Genomic DNA, 19029 nt, shown 5'->3' with positions numbered 1-19029 from the left:
TGTTGGTTTTGTATTGTTTTTCATCAGTGTTCACCTGTTACAAAGTTTATTATGTTGCTATAATCAATAAAAAGATTCTTTAATAATAAAGTAGGCTCCTTTATGGATTTTTACACTTACGGACCCTGTTATAAAACTAGTTCCTTGTTGGCTATACTTTGTTGTCTGCTATAAAACAACATACACTTTTCTTCAGAAGAGAAGATATTTTGTATTTTTAGGGTAATTAGGATGGATGTTATGAACTTGGGCTAACTTTAAGATGTGTTATTTTACTGTTAACCCCAGTTATTAGTTCCTCTGCTCCTCAATTAAACCACACCCATTCACAATTTTCTACATCCTCTGACTACATTTCCTCCTCCTCCCTTATGCCATACAAGTGCTTAGTGATGTTTGCTTTGTTATTGTCCTTCTGTGCCTCAGTGGCATCTTCTTATTTTTAAATCACTCATACAGTTATCCCATCTTAGCCCCCACTGTCCCTACATCTGCCCTGTACACTGCTCCTGCACACCTAATTTCTTCCTCCAAGAGCTTTTCATACTAATCACCTATTGCAGTGGTCTTCATAAATTTTTAAGTCAAAGTCACTTTAGATCCAGATGAGCTAAAGGAGAGCTGCCAAATATCTTCCCATGAAGGGCTGCGGCACTGCTGATCAGCATATCTCAATGACATCCATCCTTTCCAGCCTGCCTTCAAACTTTTCATTGTGAGTGTTCCCAAATGTTTCCTCTTCTTCTTCTATTGAGAAATGCCTTGTCCTTCCAGCATGCAGCTCTTTCCCCCTATTTACTCCCCCCTTTGTCAAAAGCTTAGATTGAGAGGCAGAGAATAGCAAGAAAGAAAACTGAATGTTGATGGGAGCCATCCTCTAGGACTCTAGGGGTCACTATTGGCACCTTTGATTTGCATTGAAGAACACTGTCTTATTGTGACAATTTTGACTTTCCCTAGCATCTTCCTTCTTTCCTTGGGTAACTACCTCTGCCATGTCATCCACTACCATGTCCCTTCATGGTTATTCTTAGAGCAACTTGCACACTTCTACTCATCACCTCATCTCTGTCCCCCATCGCAAGTTCTGAGAGAATGGTCTGCTCTATATCCAAGTTACTGGCCTATGTCCATGATCTCTTCAGCTGTTATTCCTTCCACTTCTTAGCATTAACTGAGATCTAGTTTGAAATTTGCCACAAAATAATAATATGAAATCTTATACTAGGCTTCAATTGCCTGTAATTTTATCATTTTATTAATGCAAGTGGTCCCTACTTTCAGGTAAATCCCACCTGTTAACTCACAGTTTATATCTTATCCTTTGTTCTCATATTTCTAGTAGATTGACTAGAACTGTAGAAAACTATATTGTGCTAGCTTTAAATATTATTCAGTCTAGGGGTCAGTATGACTTCTATGAGTCTAGTATTATTCAAACTTCTTGTTAAGAATGTAGAATCATACCAACCCATCATACTCACTTGTCTCATATATACACTTAAGAAGCCTCATTTTTTTTGCAGCTTTATTTTAATTAGGAAATGAGGCCCTTTATCAATCCCTTGCTTCAATACACCTGGGTCTTAATGAACTACTGTAACCCTACATGGATGACATCCTGCTTCTCTTACCAGTGACAGCATCAAACAAAAGATACAACTCAGTCTGTAGCACATTGCATGACTGCTGTTAGCACCTGGGCTCTGACCAATAAACTGAAATTGAATGCACAAAAAACCAAGGTCCTGTGGTTCTGAAATCAGGGAGTTGAGGTCTCATCATCAATATAGAAACATGACGGCAGATAGAGGCCATATGACCCATCTAGTCTGCCCATCCTCTGTAACCCCCCAATTCTACTTGTTCCTAAGCGATCCCACATGCTTATCACATGCCTTTTAAAATTCTGGAACAGTCCTCGACTCCACCACCTCCACCGGGAGGCCATTCCATGCCTCCACCACCCTTTCTGTGAAATAATACTTCCTTAGGTTACTCCTAAGCCTATTCCCTCTTAACTTTGTCATATGCTCCCTCATTCCAGAGCTCTCCTTCATTTGGAAAAGGCTCTCTTCCTGTACATAAATGCCCTTGAGATATTTAAATGTTTCTATCATGTCTCCTCTCTTCCAGCGTATGCATGTATTTCCACTTTGAAAACCAATGCAAAAGTTATGGGTACAATGTGCCCATGGACTTTGAAACAATGCAGGCATTGTGAAAATTGTGCTCTCAATTAGACAACCACATCATAATCTGGCATTAATTGGCAAACTTGCTGGGGCTTTTAACAAAGTCAAAACTTCAACAGGCAAGATGCTGAATTTCAATCTCATCTCTAGGGGTCCTTTTACTTGTTATGATTCTGCTAAGACTGGCAGGGGAATGACTGGGACTCGCTTCTGATTGGCCTGTTAAGGATTGAGCTGACATCTGAGGCAGCAGATGTCAGAAGTCAGATCTATTTAAATCTACCTCTTCCTACAGCATATGCTTTAGCGTTGATTCCTGTTAGCTGAGCCTCTTTTCCTCTCTCTGTCTGTGCTAGTAGCACACTGTGCATCCATTGGAGTTTGCTTACTCTTCTTGTTACTTATAGCTTCTCTGTGTGCTGGTTGTTCCCAGTGTATGCTTGATTGCTTCCCTAGCCTAGCTGCTTTCCTTGATTTCCTTACTTCCGTGCAGCTGTGGGTGCTCTGTTTGCTCTGTCTCTGTGTGCTGCTGAGTTCTGGTAAGAGCACTGTTTGTTTTTCTCCTTTGTTATCTTTAAACTTTTGACTGCAGTGTAAACCCTGCTTCTTCCTGACTTGTATGTTAAAGCAGCCCTTCCCTTTAGCCTGCTTTAACTCTTTGTCTGCTGTGTTTGTCTCCTGATTCTTGTGAGCATTGCTCCTTATCTGATTTGTGTATGTAAAGGCAGCTTTCCCTGTTTGTTTGCTTGCTTTCCCCTTTGTCTCTAGTGTCTGTTATTTGACTCTGTGGCACAGCCTTATGTATTCTTATGAGTGGTTTCCCTTTACCTTTGTGGCCAGCCTTGTGTATTCTTGTAAGTGGATTCCCTTGACCCTTGAGTGCTGTGTAGCACAGCCTTGTGTATTCCTATAAGTGGCTTCCCTTTACCTTTGAGTGTTGTATGGTACAGCCTAGAGTATTCCTGTGGAGCTTCGCTCTTGTAGAGTCTGTGTCCCATTCTGTCCTCGGCTTTCCTTTTTCCCTGCAGGCTTTGCCTCTGCTACCTGTGTTTCTGTGTAGCCTTTGTTTGCATTCTCTTCCTCTGGTCATAGCCTGTACCAGCCAGCTTTTTGTCTGTCACCCTCCCTTTGTGTCACTAGCTAGTGCTGTGTGCATTGTATGTGCTCCAGTCCCTTTTGGGATCCCTCGTTGTTCTTTTTCCCTTCCCTAGTGTATGACTCGGTTCCAGTTCAGCTGTGAGGCTCGTACGCTTGGACTCTGTATGAGTAGGTTCCAGTTCGGCCGTAAGGCCCACCTGAGTGGTCTATCTCCTTTTTCTTGTGGTGCTAGTGGATTCTCCTGAGTGTGCGTGGCTTTGTGGCCATGGGTTTGCTTAGCGCCTGTTTGGTCTTCCCTAGGCCTTGGCCTAGGCACAAGTGCTCACGAACAGTTTAACATTACTAAGGTGCCTGTAAAAAAGACCTTTTTAAATAATTTTGCCAAAAATGGTGGTGCGGAAAAATTAAAATTGCCGTACATCCATTTTGGGTCTGTGACCTTACTGACAGCCATTGACCTAGCGGTAAAGTCTCACACGGTAACCGGGTTGTAATGACCTACACGCATCAAATGCCACTTGGCACATGTCCGAAAATAACATTTATTTTTCAGCCGTACATATCGGACGCATGCCAAAAATGAAATTACTGCAAGAGCCACATGGTAACCAGGTGGTAACTCCATTTTGGTGCACGTTGGGCATGTGTAGACGCTTATGTGGCTTAGTAAAAGGGCCCCTAGATTTGGTCATTCCAGAATAGGACAGAGGTACCTTGGCACCTAAATATATGAAAACGTACACCACTATTATCCGTATAGTACCTGTTCTGCTGATAAACTAAGGATTTTGGTTTCTAATATTATTAACATACTAGCATGAACACTGAATTCACTTTAATAATATATGTGCAATGCTTTGGATATAATCATAATATGAGTGCAATATATAATAATAACCTATTATAACAGCTACATTATTTTTAAAGTTCCCAAACAACTATAGTACCCTACCTTTTGATTATTAATATCTGGTGATGCTCAATTATGTATATTGCAAGCCGGGGTCTGCAAATCCAGCCTATAAAAGTCATAGAGATCCAGACTAGTCTGATTTTTCAAGATTTACACATATGTATTTTGTTCAAAAAGGCATACCCCACCGACCCAACTTAAAAACCTGAATCCCTGTAACACAACGAAACCAAAGCTTGTAATGGACATAAAATAACTCTTCCACTCCAAGATCCCTAATGTGTTTGTCACACATGAACCTTATTCTACCATAATATCACTTTGTATTTGTTCATACCGGAATTGGCAAACGCCTTTACGGGGTACTATGTAAGCCACATTGAGCCTGCAAATAGGTGGGGAAAATGTGGGAAACATATATATGTTTGTTTCATTTGTTTCCCACATTTTCCCACCTATTTGCAAGCTCACTGTGGCTTACATAGTACCCCGTAAAGGCGTTTGCCAATTCCGGTATATATATATATATATATATATATATATATATATATATATAAAATTTCTAATATCTAGATTGGTTTGCAGCAGGGGCGTAGCCAGACACCCAGTTTTGGGTGGGCCTGGGTCCAAGATGGGTGGGCAGAAGAACTCCATTTGTCCCACAAGTGATTTGGTCTCTCCCTCTCTCGCCTGCATACCATATGGAGGCATATTTTCAAAGCACTTTGGGAGGCTAAGTTCCATAGGTTTTTATGGAACTTTGGGAGGCTAAGTGCTTTGAAAATATGCCTCCATATGGTCTCTCAAACATCCCCCCTCTCCTGCATACCTTTTAAATAGCAGATTTTCACCAGCAGTGAGCAGCAACTAATTCACACTGCTCATGTTGGCCCCACAGCCTTCCCTTTGATGCAACTTCCTATTTCCACATAGGCAGGAATATGTCAGATGGATGGCTGTGGGGCCAGTGCGAGCAGTATGTATCAGTTGCTGCTTGCTACAGGCAAAGATCTGCTATTTACAAGGTATGCAGGAGGGACAGTCGTTGGGAGTTTTTGGCTGGTGGGGCTTGGGGATCCCTCCCAGTCACATTATAGGTATGCTGCTACTGGGTGGGCCTGAGCTCAAAGTGGGTGGGCCTGGGCCCACCCAGACCCACCCTTGGCTACGCCACTGGTTTTTGCTGCCCTCAAAGAATTGATTTTGGGATCTCTGTCATTTGTTCTTATACTGGTCTTGAAACAGTACATACTGTCACCTTAACACAACTAAATAACATGGAAATATAAAAGTGGTATCTAACCTATTTTCCATATCATTACCGTTAGCTAATATGACCCCAGTGACAGTAGAAATTGCTGGAGCTACTTAGACATATCGTACTCAAGTGACCTTTTCATGCTGGCTGTTTCTCATTTAGACAGAGAAATGACTTGAAAATGCTTACTGTAATTTAGGGCTCTGAAGATATCAATGATACCTGATTTCTCTGTCTCTCTTTATCGAAAAAAGAAAAGGGAGCGGAGAAAAGAAGGGATGTGAGATTCTAGGGAGGAATATAATCAAATCTTCCAAATGTAATTTATGAATCTATATTTTGCCTTTTCCAACAGTTGTTACTACAAAGCAGTCAGCAGCTGAACACCGTTTTCACAAGTAGCTCAAAATGAATTATGTTCTGGTACAGTAGGTGTAGTGGAAAACAACAATCAAATAAATCAAACATAAAATCAGAAGATCTTGGCAAAGGATACAGTTTAATAGAACAGTGCATTGAACTACAGGACATTTTTTTAAAAGATGGTTTCAATTTTGTTATTATAATTATGGTAGGATTTCGGAAGGATTGGATTGAGAGGTCTGGTCACTAACATCTTACACCCTCGATCCATGTCAAATACAGTGGTCAATGTAATAAGCCATGGTGCTCATTTTCAAAGCAGATGGATATCTCAAAATAGCCAAAAAAACCCCCATTCATCTGCCAAAAACCTCCAAATCATGATTTTTGAAAGGCAGGATTTGGCTATCCTACATTACAGTTAGTCCAAATAGCAAGGGGGCATGTTTAGGGGAGGACTAAGGAGGGCCCAAATTTAAGACGTCCAACTGCAATAATCAAATGAGAAGAAAAGTCCAAGCCAAAAAAGAAGGGCGTCCACAGACCAGTTTCAATCACGTCCAGGGTATAAAAAGGAGCCCTAATTGAGTAGCTGACCACAGAAGAGATTAAGGTATGACCCCCCTCCTTAATCCCCCTCTGGTTACTGTCCCCCTCACTCACCCCTGAAAGTGATACTGGATTGGGAAACTAGGCTCCCTGACAACATCAAATATTATGGGCATTCTGAAGAGAGCAGCAAGCAAGTCTGAATGGTAGCTTAGTAGTCAGTGCAGTGGACCATAAACCAGGGGAACCAGGTTCAAATGTCACTTCAGCTCTTTTTACTTTTAAATTGTGAGCCCTCCAGAAACAGAGATATACCTACTGTACCTAAATATTAAAGACACCTACAAGCCTGAGGGCTATTGAGGTGGTGTACAGTCAGGTACAGTGTCTCTGGAGAACTCACCATTTAAAATAACAGAGTTGCAATGTATTATGAACCTGGGTGCCCTGGATTAAAGTCCACTGCACTGACCACTAGGCTGCCCCTCTGCTCTTCAGGGATGTCTGGGTGGCAATTTTTATACAAGTGGTGCCAGACAGATGTCCTTGTTCATGGTTTTTTGGTGGTCATAATTTGGACATTTTTATTTTGGAAAATGGCTATTCATTCTGGATGTTCTCACATATTTTCGAACAGGAAACCCCCCAAAGTTTTTCCTGTTTAAAAATAGCTATGAGATGGACATTTTGTTTGGACATTATGAGCAGGACGTTCCAATTCTGACTTGGACGTCCTTTTTAAAATGCCCCTCCATGAGACTGAACTGTACACTGAGCTTATGTGCATAGTTTCCTAATACACATGCTAAAAAAGTTGTAATCTTCATGAAGGAGATCAACGGCATGCAAATTACCGTGGCATTAATGGAGAGAGTCCAAGATGGCTGCTGAGGCAGGGTGTGTGTGAAGTTGCTTTGAACTGACCTGAAATGGAAAAAAGGAAGTTCCAAGGTCAGGGTGCCTTGGCCCCACAGTCTGCCTCATAGTTGTCATGTTTGGTGCAGTCTACCATCTTCTGCTATGCAGTGGCGACCAGCACCCCCATAGCGGGAGTTCAACTTGTGAATGTTAAGCTGGGAACTGGTGTCTCTTTCAGCAATGAAGATTTTTTTTTCTTCCTTGAGTCTGAATAATTGAGACCCTCCTCTGAAGCAGGTTCCCCAAGCCAGTGTGCAGCATTTCCAGATTGGAGCAATCGACTCTAGAGCTGGTTGCCCAGATGTGGGAGCAAACTCATACACAGAGTCATAGAGTGGACCTTCGGGGGAAATCATGGAGCACTTGAGTGGTGTCAGTGTGGTCAGAGGACAGAAGGAAGTAACTCTTCCAAAGTTTTCTGTGACTGGAGTGAGCTCTAAGGTTCCTGCTTGTTTACTGCTAGCTCATATAATTGCTCTACCCCCTAAACCTGGGTAAGTAACTCTTGATATTTTATGGGACACTGTTGTGGGACTAAAGGCTTAATTTTCTGATGCTCAAGTCACAGGTACGAGAAGTTGGAAAACAGGTAGATACTGCGAAAGTACATGTGGATGCCATTGTTGTGAGGACTGGAGAGGTGAAGAAATGTGAAGCTGTCATAATTAGAGATTTAGGTGATGTTAAACAGCATTTGGAAATTTTTGAAAACTATTTTAAAAGACAGTTTAGCTCAGGCTAAATATTGGCACTTAACCTGCTTAAGTTCTGACTCTGCCCCAGACCACCTGCAAAATTGCTGGCTATGGTTTTAGCGTTTAGTGCTAATATTCAGCGGTACTAATTAGTTAAATGAAAGGCCATATAAGAAGCATAAAGAAACCTGCATCTGTGTACAAGATGGAAGAGTGGCCCACAGCTTCTTTACCTTCTGGCCTTCCTCCTGCTACAGACAAAGTAGAAGATCCAAACAGACAGTGCTCTTTGAACAAGAAACCTCATCCTTTGAGAAAATGTTGTGGGTTTAGGGAGAAACCCTTGAAAGAAACTTAAATTGCTCAAAAAGTACAGAATCTGTTATAAATGTTGTTCTTCATTTAACTACTTTGCTAAAGACTGTAATGAAACCATCGAGTGCTCAGAAAGTGGCAGTGAATAACATGTCAATGCCCTGCACCATGATAGTGCAAAATCTAACTCCCAAAAGCCTTGCTCCCTGAGTAGCGTCACAGTGGGGAGAACGATGAAAGAAACACACTAGCACTTGAGGTTATTCCAAAATGTGCAAAAGTGTGCAGAGGATGCAGCAACACAAATTTCCGGATGAAGATATGCTTAGGTCCAAGAAACCAAACAGTCAGATGAACTGCAAGATCCAATAAAGGCAGCAAACCAGCAGACCAAATTTTATTTACCACATAAGCGTTGATACAGATTTAAAAAAATCAAACGCCATGAAGACTACTCTTCCAACAGTCTCAAAATCTGTGCAGGGGTTATAAAGATGACAGTGAGAAGAGTGAGTGGATATGTAATAGAAGCAATGGACAGCAGCATCAAGTTGCATCTACTCACTCTAATTGAATGTAACCAGAAACCAGACAACAGGGATGAAATTCTCACATAAAGGCAGTCATAAGTGTTTGCTGTTGTTTTTATATAGAAATATCTTTATTGTCATCATAAGCAAAAATAAAAGCATATAGCGCAGCACTGAAATCCACAATACAGCATTGCAAATAACAAAGCAAGCTCTGCGATATCATTTCTCTGTATGTGAGAAATGATATCGCAGTGACTGAAATGACAGGGACCTGGGGAAAGGAAGAAGCGATATGGATCACCTTAAAAAGAGAATAGAACCTCTGTCCATGTGGGTGTTGTCTACAGACCCCTGACACAATTGGAAGAACTAGATAAAGATCTGATCGCAGATATTCAAAAGTTGGGAAAGAAGAGAGAGGTGCTGTTACTGGGAGATTTCAATCTGCAGGATGTAGATTGGAAGGTTCCATCTGCGGAATCGGAAAGAAGTAGAGATCGTGGATGCTTTTCAAAGTGCTCTGCTCAGACAAATGGTGACGGAACCTACAAGGGAGGGAGCGACGCTGGATCTGGTGCTCACAAATGGGGATAGTGTGTCAAATATCAGAGTGGGTGCCCACCTGGGCAGCAGTGACCATCAAACAATTTGTTTTGATATGACAGCTGAAGTGGAGGGCGGCCACTCAAAACTCAAAGTCCTGGCTTTCAAGCATGCTGATTTTAGTAAAATGGGGGAATACCTGAGGAAGGAGCTGATGGGCTAGGAGGGCGAATGAGAAGTGGAAGGACAGTGGTCCAGGCTGAAAGAAGCTATAATATGGCCACAAACCTTTATGTAAGGAGAGTAAATAAAAGCAAGAGAAAAAGGAAACCGATATGGTTCTCCAAGCAAGTGACTGAGAAAATAAAGGCTGAAGAGTTGGCGTTCCTGAAACACAAAAAAACTCAAGAAGAGGAACACAGAGAGGAATACCAGATGAAACTGAAAGAAGCCAAGAGAGAGATACGTCTGGCGAAAGCGCAAGCGGAAGAACAAATGGCTAGAAATGTAAGGAGGGGTGACAAAAATTTCTTCAGATATATTAGTGAAAGGAGGAAGACTAAAAAGGGAATTGTGAGACTGAAAGATGCTGCGAACCGCTATGTAGATAATGATGAAGAAAAAGCAAATTTGCTAAATAGATACTTTTGTTCTGTTTTCACAGAGGAAAATCCTGGAGAAGGACCACGATTGACTGGCAAAAGTACATATAAGAATGGAGTGGATATAGCACCGTTCACGGAAGAGTGTGTGTATGAACAACTTGAAAATCTAAAGGTGGACAAAGCCATGGGACCGGACGGGATCCATTCCAGGATATTGAGGGAGCTCAGAGAGGTTCTGGCGGGTCCTCTTAAAGATTTGTTTAATAAATCCTTCGAGACAGGAGAGGTTCCGTGGGATTGGAGAACAGCGGATGTGATCCCTCTTCACAAAAGTGGTGATAGGAAAGAAGCTGGAAACTACAGGCTGGTAAGCCTCACTTCGGTTATTGGAAAAGTAATGGAAGCGATGCTGACGGAAAGGATAGTGAATTTCCTGGAAGCCAATAAGTTGCAAGATCCAGGACAACATGGTTTTACCAAAGGTAAATCATGCCAAACGAATCTCATTAAATTCTTTGACTGGGTGACCGGAGAATTGAATCATGAACGTGTTTAGATTTCAGCAAAGCTTTTGACATGGTTCCCCACAGGAGGCTCTTGAATAAACTTGACAGGCTGAAGATAGGACCCGACGTGGTGAACTGGATTAAGAAATGGTTGACTGGCAGACGCCAGAGGGTGGTAGTTAATGGAATTCACTCGGATGAGGGAAAGGTGAGTAGTTGTCACGTTTGTGACTGCTTTCCATGTGGGTGCTCTCCTCGCCCACTGGTGGCCAGAACTGGTGGCTGCTATGGACTGTTTTCTGCTGTCTTCCATGTTCCAGACTTCAGTGAGTCCGGTCCGGATTTTCCAGGTTGCCAGACTTGCTCTGCTAGTTTGTCCTTGAACAGCAACCTTACTTGGCTGGTGATTGCTGCAGCTGAGTATCAGCTGCTGATGGGCTTATTAGCTTCTGTGAGCCTTGCTTGCTTTGCCTTGGTATCAAAGGTCTTCCATGAGTTCCTGTTGGTTTGTTCGAGTTCCTGCTCTGAAAATGTCCTGTGTGTTTGACCCTGCCTGTTTCTGGATATCTCTTGATTTCTGCCTGCCTAAAGACTCTGGTTAGTTTATGGATTACCCTTGTTTGCTGCCTGCCTAGAGACTTTGCCTAGACCTGATTACTGCTTTTGTTAGCCACTTGTCTAGAGACTTTGCCTGGACCTGATTACTGCTTTTGGTAGCCACCTGCCTAGAGACTGGATGTGATTGTTTGCTGCCTACTATTAAAGTCTCTTCTAGTTATCCTGTGGTTCCTGCCTGTTATGTTCAACCTTACTTTTTGATTGGGTGATTTGCCTGCCACTGCTGTTCCTCGGCAGTGGTCCAAGGGCTCACAAACCTAGTTGCTGCGTTGAGAACGTGACAGTAGTGGAGTGCCTCAGGGATCGGTGCTGGGGCCGATTCTGTTCAATATATTTGTGAGTGACATTGCCATAGGGTTAGAAGGTAAAGTTTGCCTTTTTGCGGATGATACTAAGATTTGTAACACAGTGGACACCCAGAAGGGAGTGGAAAACATGAAAAAGGATCTGCAAAAGCTAGAAGAATGGTCTAAGGTTTGGCAATTAAAATTCAATGCGAAGAAATGCAAAGTGATGCACCTAGGGAGTAGAAATCCATGGGAGACGTATGTGTTAGGCGGTGAGAGTCTGATATGTACAGACAGGAAGAGGGATCTTGAGGTGATAGTATCTGAGGATCTGAAGGTGACGAAACAGTGTGACAATGCGGTGGCCGTAGCTAGAAGGTTGCTAGGCTGTATAGAGAGAGGTGTGACCAGCAGAAGAAAGGAGGTGTTGATCCCCTGTATAAGTCGTTGGTGAGGCCCCACCTGGAGTATTGTGTTCAGTTTTGTAGGCCGTATCTTGCTAAGGATGTAAAAAGAATTGAAGTGGTGCAAAGAAAAGCTACAAAAATGGTATGGGATTTGCGTTACAAGACGTATGAGGAGAGTGTTATGTCTGTCATCAGCTCCTGGATCGTGACCCCTTGAGCCCAGGCCAAAAACAGGAAAGGAATCTAGGGAAGGCCTGGGGTGGACTGAACCACCACTAACACCGTAACAGACTACAGGGTTCTCACCCCGGACTCCAGGTTCCCGAGAAGAGGTGCAGAACCCCTCAAATGATAGGGAACTTCAGGACACGTAGGGCCTGCACTCAACAACCAGGCTGCACCCAGCTACCGGATGCAGAGCCACAGGAACTACATAGTTGATGCAGGAACACAGATACCGGAACAGTTTCGCCAGTCTTCACCTGCACTTAGCCACTGTCCCCCAGAAGTTGAGCCCCTGGGTTCAAGTGGCTGGCAGGACTAGGGGTTAGCAGCAGCAGCAGCAGCAGCAGCAGAAGTATCCGGCAAAGCTGCCCCAGACTGACAGGTGGGGCAGGACCCAGCCCTGCCGGGCAAAGAGTCCTGAGCAAAGAAAGAATGCAAGCCAGAAAACAGACTACTAAGCACAGAAACCCACATACAGCAGACACAGAGACTGAGGGGTAAACACAGCACACTAACCCCAGAGCAAGAGGTGAAACCTCAACAAGCAGAACTAAAACAAACAAATTAACTAAACAAACAAGTTGACATAACACAGAAGGCACGCACTAACCTCAACCAGAGAACACCGCCCAACTGCAGGAGAAAGACAATTAACCCCACGCTGAGACAACCACAAACAATGAACACAGAAGAAATGCTGACAGCCAGCACTTCAAGAGAGAGAGAGAGAGAGAGAAAGTTCACAGGGAAAAAGGCAGGTGAGAAGCTACTGCAGGAAAAAATCCTTAACGCTAAGCAGCACTTACCTGAAACTGCAGGTAAAAATAGCTCCTGGATACTGATGTCAGTAGCTACAGACTTCAGCTACCACCCAGCTGACCAATAGCAAGCAAGTCCCACCCAGCTACCCTAGCAGAGAGATCCTAGCCCCTCCCTAGCCCTAGCAGAGTGGATACCAGCCTCCCTCAGCAGAAACATAACAGAGAGACTTGCTGACCTGAACATGTATACCCTGGAGGAAAGGAGAAACAGGGGTGATATGATACAGACGTTCAAATATTTGAAAGGTATTAATCCGCAAACGAACCTTTTCCGTAGATGGGAAGACGGTAGAACTAGAGGACATGAAATGAGATTGAAGGGGGCAGACTCAAGAAAAATGTCAGGAAGTATTTTTTTTATGGAGAGAGTGGTGGATACTTGGAATGCCCTCCCGCGGGAAGTGTTGGAGATGAAAACGGTAACAGAATTCAAAAATGCATGGGCTAAACATAAAGGAATCCTGTTCAGAAGGAATGGATCCTCAGAAGTTTAGCCGAGATTGGGTGGTAGAACTGGTGGTGGTGGGAGGCGGGGCTAGTGATTGGGAGGTGGGGCTAGTGCTGGGCAGACTTCTACGGTCTGTGCCCTGAAAATGGCTCGATATGGATGGAGGAGAGGGAAGAGAGAGGAAGGAGAGGCATACTGACGGAGATGAGGGAAAGGGAAAAGAGGAGAAAAACTGCGCATGGCTGGAGAAAATAGGCAAAAGCTGGATCCACTCTATACCTTCTCCAGTCAAGTCCGTGGAGGAACCAGCTTTGACCTATGGATGTAGGGCAAGAAATGAAGAAGAAAGAAGGAAAGTAAAGAAATACATGGAAAGGAAGCCCTGGAAGTGGAGTTAAGGGAACGGATAGAAAGCAGCAGAATCAGAGACTGGGACCAACATGATCAGAAAAACAAAGTCACAAGACAACAATGATAGAAAAAATCATTTTATTTTCATTTTAGTGTTTTGAATATGTCCAATTTGAGAATTTACATCTGCTGTCTTATTTTGCAATGTATAGCAATGTTCTGTTTTTCTGGTATTGTGCTGCATGCAGAATCTGTATGCTAATTTGGTTTGTGTCATTTTGGGTATATTGGAGCGGGGCTGGGGGGTGGGGCTGGGGGACTGGGGGGGCCCAGCGAACTGGTCTGCATAGGGCCCCGCAGTTGCTAAGACCAGCCCTGACTTGATATACAAAATGAGTACTCAAACTATCTTAAAACGTGTTTATATATGGACCATCTTATATATACAGAGTGCTGTTTTCACAAATTATCCTGATTTTCTTTTAATCAAATGCGCAACTGTTTCTTATTCCTTTAATCTTTCAAGTGCTCTTCAAATATATGTGGTATAATAAACTCCCATATGGTGACAAAACTCATGTCCATCAAAACAACATTTTGAAGCATCTTCTCCTTTAGGGACATAAAATATCATTCTGCTTGCATTGGCCCTTGCTAACAGTGCCCTACATACCAGATTCTGCTAGATGATGTCAGACCATTTTAAAAAGAGACACATAATCCTTTTCTGCCAATTACAAAACAATAATTATTTGACAAACAAATTCCCATCCCCATGAACCAATTTCATTCAAATAATGGATAACCACTTAGTTTCCACATTCATCCCCATGTGTATAATGGTACTGAGATGAAAAATCAAAAATTGTTCCCTCCAGTTGAGTTTTCTTTCTCTGTCATCTCCATGACAACCCAAAGGGACATTTCAAGTCTGAAAATCCATGTGATTTCTCAATACATTATGTTGCTATCAGTGCTGTTTCAATTCTTATGCTCTCTTGGTTATATTCTCAAGTCCTCTTCATTCACTTAACATACAGTAAGGGACACGGACACACCATTAAGTAAACTACTAATGTGGACTGGCAGGATGTACAGGTTCAAGCTTTAAAAACTTTTACCTACTGCATATTGCCAGCTGTCCACATCCCTCATCTGTGCACAGTAATTTATACCACTGTAAAACTTCATAAAATTTTACAAGATCCTCATAGCAGACCTATAGAATTTGGATAAAGGGTGTATATTAGAATCCCCCTCTACCTTTTTTGGTTACTTTTTGAGACCAGTAGCTTCAAAATTAGTATCATATGTTTGAGATACGGCACATATGATTCATATGTTGATGGGGGTTTGAGATCTTAAGGCAAAATGTGGCTTGTGTCATATGATATAGTTTCACTATATATGAACATTACTGGGGGATGGAGTAGGTAGTAGAATTGACGGGTCAGATATTTTTGATTGGAGTAGCAGAGATAGTATTGCAGAAAAACGTTTTTTCCACATACTTTTCTTTTGTTTGAGGGCTCATTTTATCTTGAAATAGATAGAATGGCAGTGGGGTCAACATTGGCATCCTTACTAGTGGCACAATTTTGATTTTAATTTCAAGTTTTTACACATACATCCAAATAAAGGAATAGGAAATCATCAGAAATCAATTACAAACAAAACTATCACATATTTTCAATTCAAGAAAATAATGTAATATATGTGACACAATTTGAAGAACATAGTTTGTATGGTTTGACTTGTTTTTGTAAAGTCAAACCATACAATTATGAAATCTTTTTAAAACTGGGATGAAAAATTGATGGAATTAATTGATTGTGGAATTCATTAATTCCAGTTTAAAATTCAAGATGACCTGTCATCAAGACAGCATCAAATTATTGCAAATAAAGATTATTAAACAAGAAGGACAATTGATTACTACATTATTTAGAAAATCTTTTGCAATATCACAGTCATCATCTATCAATATTTTTCAATTAAAAGACTGATCTGTTAATCTTTTTATTAAGAAAAATTTGTATCGCTTTGAGTTTAAAATTCAAGCAGTGGAGTTGACCAGAAAGTTTTTACAATATAGGCATCCCGTGCATATACAAAGCTAGGAATTATTGCTTAAACAATACAGAGCAGGTTGATGAGAAGAGGATGATGTGTGTCTTGCTCTATTCGACAAGGGTGGATCTCTGTGCTGCGTGTACGCTACTACCATCAGCAAGTAAAGCATCAAAGTAGAAACTTTATAGGAGCCATCAATTCTACAGGATTGTGAATCATCAGTGATAATCTGGCAGCACCTGAGAACCTTGATACTTAATGTAGTCCTCGTACATGTACATCATGAAGCGACACATGAACTTTATGGACCACTGTCTACCCCAGAAGATTACAGACTCAGGCCCCGATATTCAGACCATGGGAGTTGGCGGCTGTGATAGGAAGGCATTGGCAATATTCTGATGTTATATTTAATGTTTGCTGAATTTCCACTGATAGCATTTATGAGATGCAAGAATTTTAAAGAATATGTCACAAGGTTAGCCTCATTGTGTGAACAACCACAAGTTGAGGGACTACTCATAGGTCATTAGGCATGTTGTAACTTTGATTTCTGTGCACAGACGTGGGATGGGCATAGATAGCAACATCCATAGTGACATAGTAGATGGCAGCAGATAAAGACCTGCACAGTTCATCCAGTCTGCCCAACAAGATAAACTCAAAGCATATGATATGATGCAGTATAACGTATGTATATTTGATCTTGAAGTGTCCTTGCCATTTTTGGAGTACAGACTGTAGAAATCTACCTGGCATTGACCTTATTCCCAACTTATCCCCCAATAGATAAGATTTTAAAGCTCAAGCTTATATATCTTGTTGATCCACCTTTGTAGAGTACTTATTGGTGTGTCTATGTCCCTAACTGCATGTTGGATGATAGTAGAGGACTTTGAGCACTGGAATTATGTGGTCACAAGGATTCTAACAGCACTGACAGTGATACAATGTATTGAGAAATCACACATTTTTTTCAGACTTGAAATGGTGACTTATTGACCATGTTCCTTTGCATTTGGGATGGGGATGCTCAACTGGAGGGAACAATTTTGGATTTTTTCATCTCAATACAATTATGCCAAAATGAATGAATGCGGAAACCGAGTGAGTATCCCCTATTTGTATGAAAAAGATAATGGGAATGGGAATTATTTATCAAATAAGGACTATTATGTGATTAACAAAAAAGCTTCTAAGTCCCTGAGGCAGAAGACATTTCAAAACATGATATTACATTGGATGGATGTTGTGATGGACAAAAGTTTAGTCACCATAAGAGAGAGAAATGTATATTCGAAAAGTGCTTAGAAAGTACTAGTGATATAAGATAGGTGTCTTTTTTGGCATTTCACATTAGTGCCCTGGTATAAAATTATCCTCATGTTATGTGACTACCACTAGGGATAGAGGGAACTATTGAGGCAGGAGTGAATAAGGATTACTCCTGCCCTTATTTTCCTGGGACCCCTTGGGCAACTGGGTTCCTTGAATGGGGTGGGGAACTGGGCCATCCTCTGGGTTTTTATGATTTAAATGTAGGCTATATCATCAGTGGGGAGGGGGGGTTATCTTTCCAGATTTCAGATATAAGTTGGTGCCAAAGAGGGGAGGGGTATGTGCTACTGGTTGACCAGGGCTTTGAGATTTCCTTGAGGGAGGATTCTGGGGAAACCCTTTCTTAATCATTTATGTCCTCATTTAGGACTGAGAGGGAAGGTTGCAGGGCTGCTGGACTTGAACCCCAGATATTAGAAAGCTCCTAGGGGACACCAAGAGAGCTTCCTATTTCAGCCCTTTAAACCCAGCCACAACATGAAAAGGACAACTTCTTTTCCTGGGTTGTGAAGAAAGCTAGCTACATCTCAAGAAGTGCAGCTATTTTTTTGTGCAAAAAAGGGCCCACAAAACCTCTTTAATATGCTATTTGTTGTATTTTTCTTTTGCCAATATTGAACTACACCACCTTGAGTGAACTCCTTCAAAAAGGTGGTAAATAAATCATAATAAATAAATAATGCATTTGCATTTATATGTTTAAATAAACGTTTGCATAAACTTGACAAAAATTTTATATGGTGAAATTTACTTTAGAGAAGTGACTACAAACTGCCCTTCATTTGAAAAATAATACAAAGGAGTTTAGAGACAGAAGCTTGCTCTGGAAGAGATGGCTCTGATGTGGGTGAATTGGTCATATAGGATGCTGTTATTAGGGTATATTGGATCTCCAGAGGAACAAAAGCATTTCTAATTAAAACACTGTTCCTAAAATTTTGAATAATGGAAAAAGGTACCACCTTTGAGGAATCTGAAACAGCTGGCATATGAAAAGGCTTCCTTTGAGCTGCAAAAAATGACAACAAGTAAACAGCCTGAGGGGGTAAAATGTAAGCAGCATTGGCAGTCTGATATATAGAAATATCCTGATGACTAGACATTTCAGAGTTTGTCCCTCTTCGTAGAATACATTAGTTTGGACATGAGGTAAATGTTGAAGGGATGGTCTGAAGGAGATTGACTGAAAGATGAGTAAGGCATATGAGAACAACAACAAAAAAAAGATGTGAGAATAAAACTCTTAAGCAGTATAACAGAGCTAAAAATATGCAAATGTAAATCTTAAAATTTCATATGCATTACTTTTTTCAGCATCATTATTTGTTCAACTAGTAGATTAGTTATAAATGTTTTTTTTATATTTTGAAAAACAAAGCTAGGTTTAAAAATGTTATCTGATATCACGGTAAAACTATTCACAAAAATGCTATAAAACGTATCTCCCTCAATATATTATCTTCTATTCTAGGAAAATGACTTCTATAATAAGGGCCTTCTTGGGAGGAGGTAATGTAGTATGTAATAATTCCTCTGAAAAAGCACAGCTTCAAGAACTCAATGAACGCTTCCGTAACTACATTCAAAATGTGAAGTTGATGAGGAGTCAGTTGAGAGAGGTAAGTCAGGGAATCAAATCTTTACACCATAACAAAGATGTCTACACTGTGTATTACTTTTATGTTCATCCATTTGCATTTAATTTACATTTAGGGGATGAATTTATAAGCCTTTTGAGGGGCATAATCGAACGGGGATGACCATCTCTAAGGGCGTCCATCTCTATGGAGATTCCGGTGAAGGGGCGGGGAAACCTGTATTATCGAAACAAGATGGACGTCCATCTTTCATTTCAATAATACGGTCGGGAATGCCCAAATCTCAACATTTAGGTCGACCTTAGAGATGGTCGACCTAAATGTTGAGATGGGCGACCTTAGAGATGATCGTCCCCGGTTTTCGGCCATAAT

At 41.4% G+C, this 19029-nt stretch overlaps 1 protein-coding gene across 1 annotated transcript in view; it reads left to right on the top strand.

Annotated features, from left to right (window-relative positions):
• The window catches only part of LMNTD1 (lamin tail domain containing 1), a 440913-nt gene that overhangs the window by 4152 nt on the left and 417732 nt on the right, over positions 1 to 19029 (top strand). The window contains exon 2 of the mRNA XM_030213683.1: positions 18531 to 18678. Within this exon, the coding sequence (XP_030069543.1) occupies positions 18535 to 18678 (144 nt within the window). The 5' untranslated portion in view covers positions 18531 to 18534. The remainder of the gene's footprint in view (positions 1 to 18530; positions 18679 to 19029) is intronic.

This window comes from Microcaecilia unicolor, chromosome 9, assembly GCF_901765095.1.
Source record: "Microcaecilia unicolor chromosome 9, aMicUni1.1, whole genome shotgun sequence".
In the NCBI taxonomy this organism is placed as follows: domain Eukaryota; kingdom Metazoa; phylum Chordata; class Amphibia; order Gymnophiona; family Siphonopidae; genus Microcaecilia; species Microcaecilia unicolor.
Note: the sequence above shows the minus strand (reverse complement) of the source record. Positions and strands in the feature narration are given on the sequence as shown.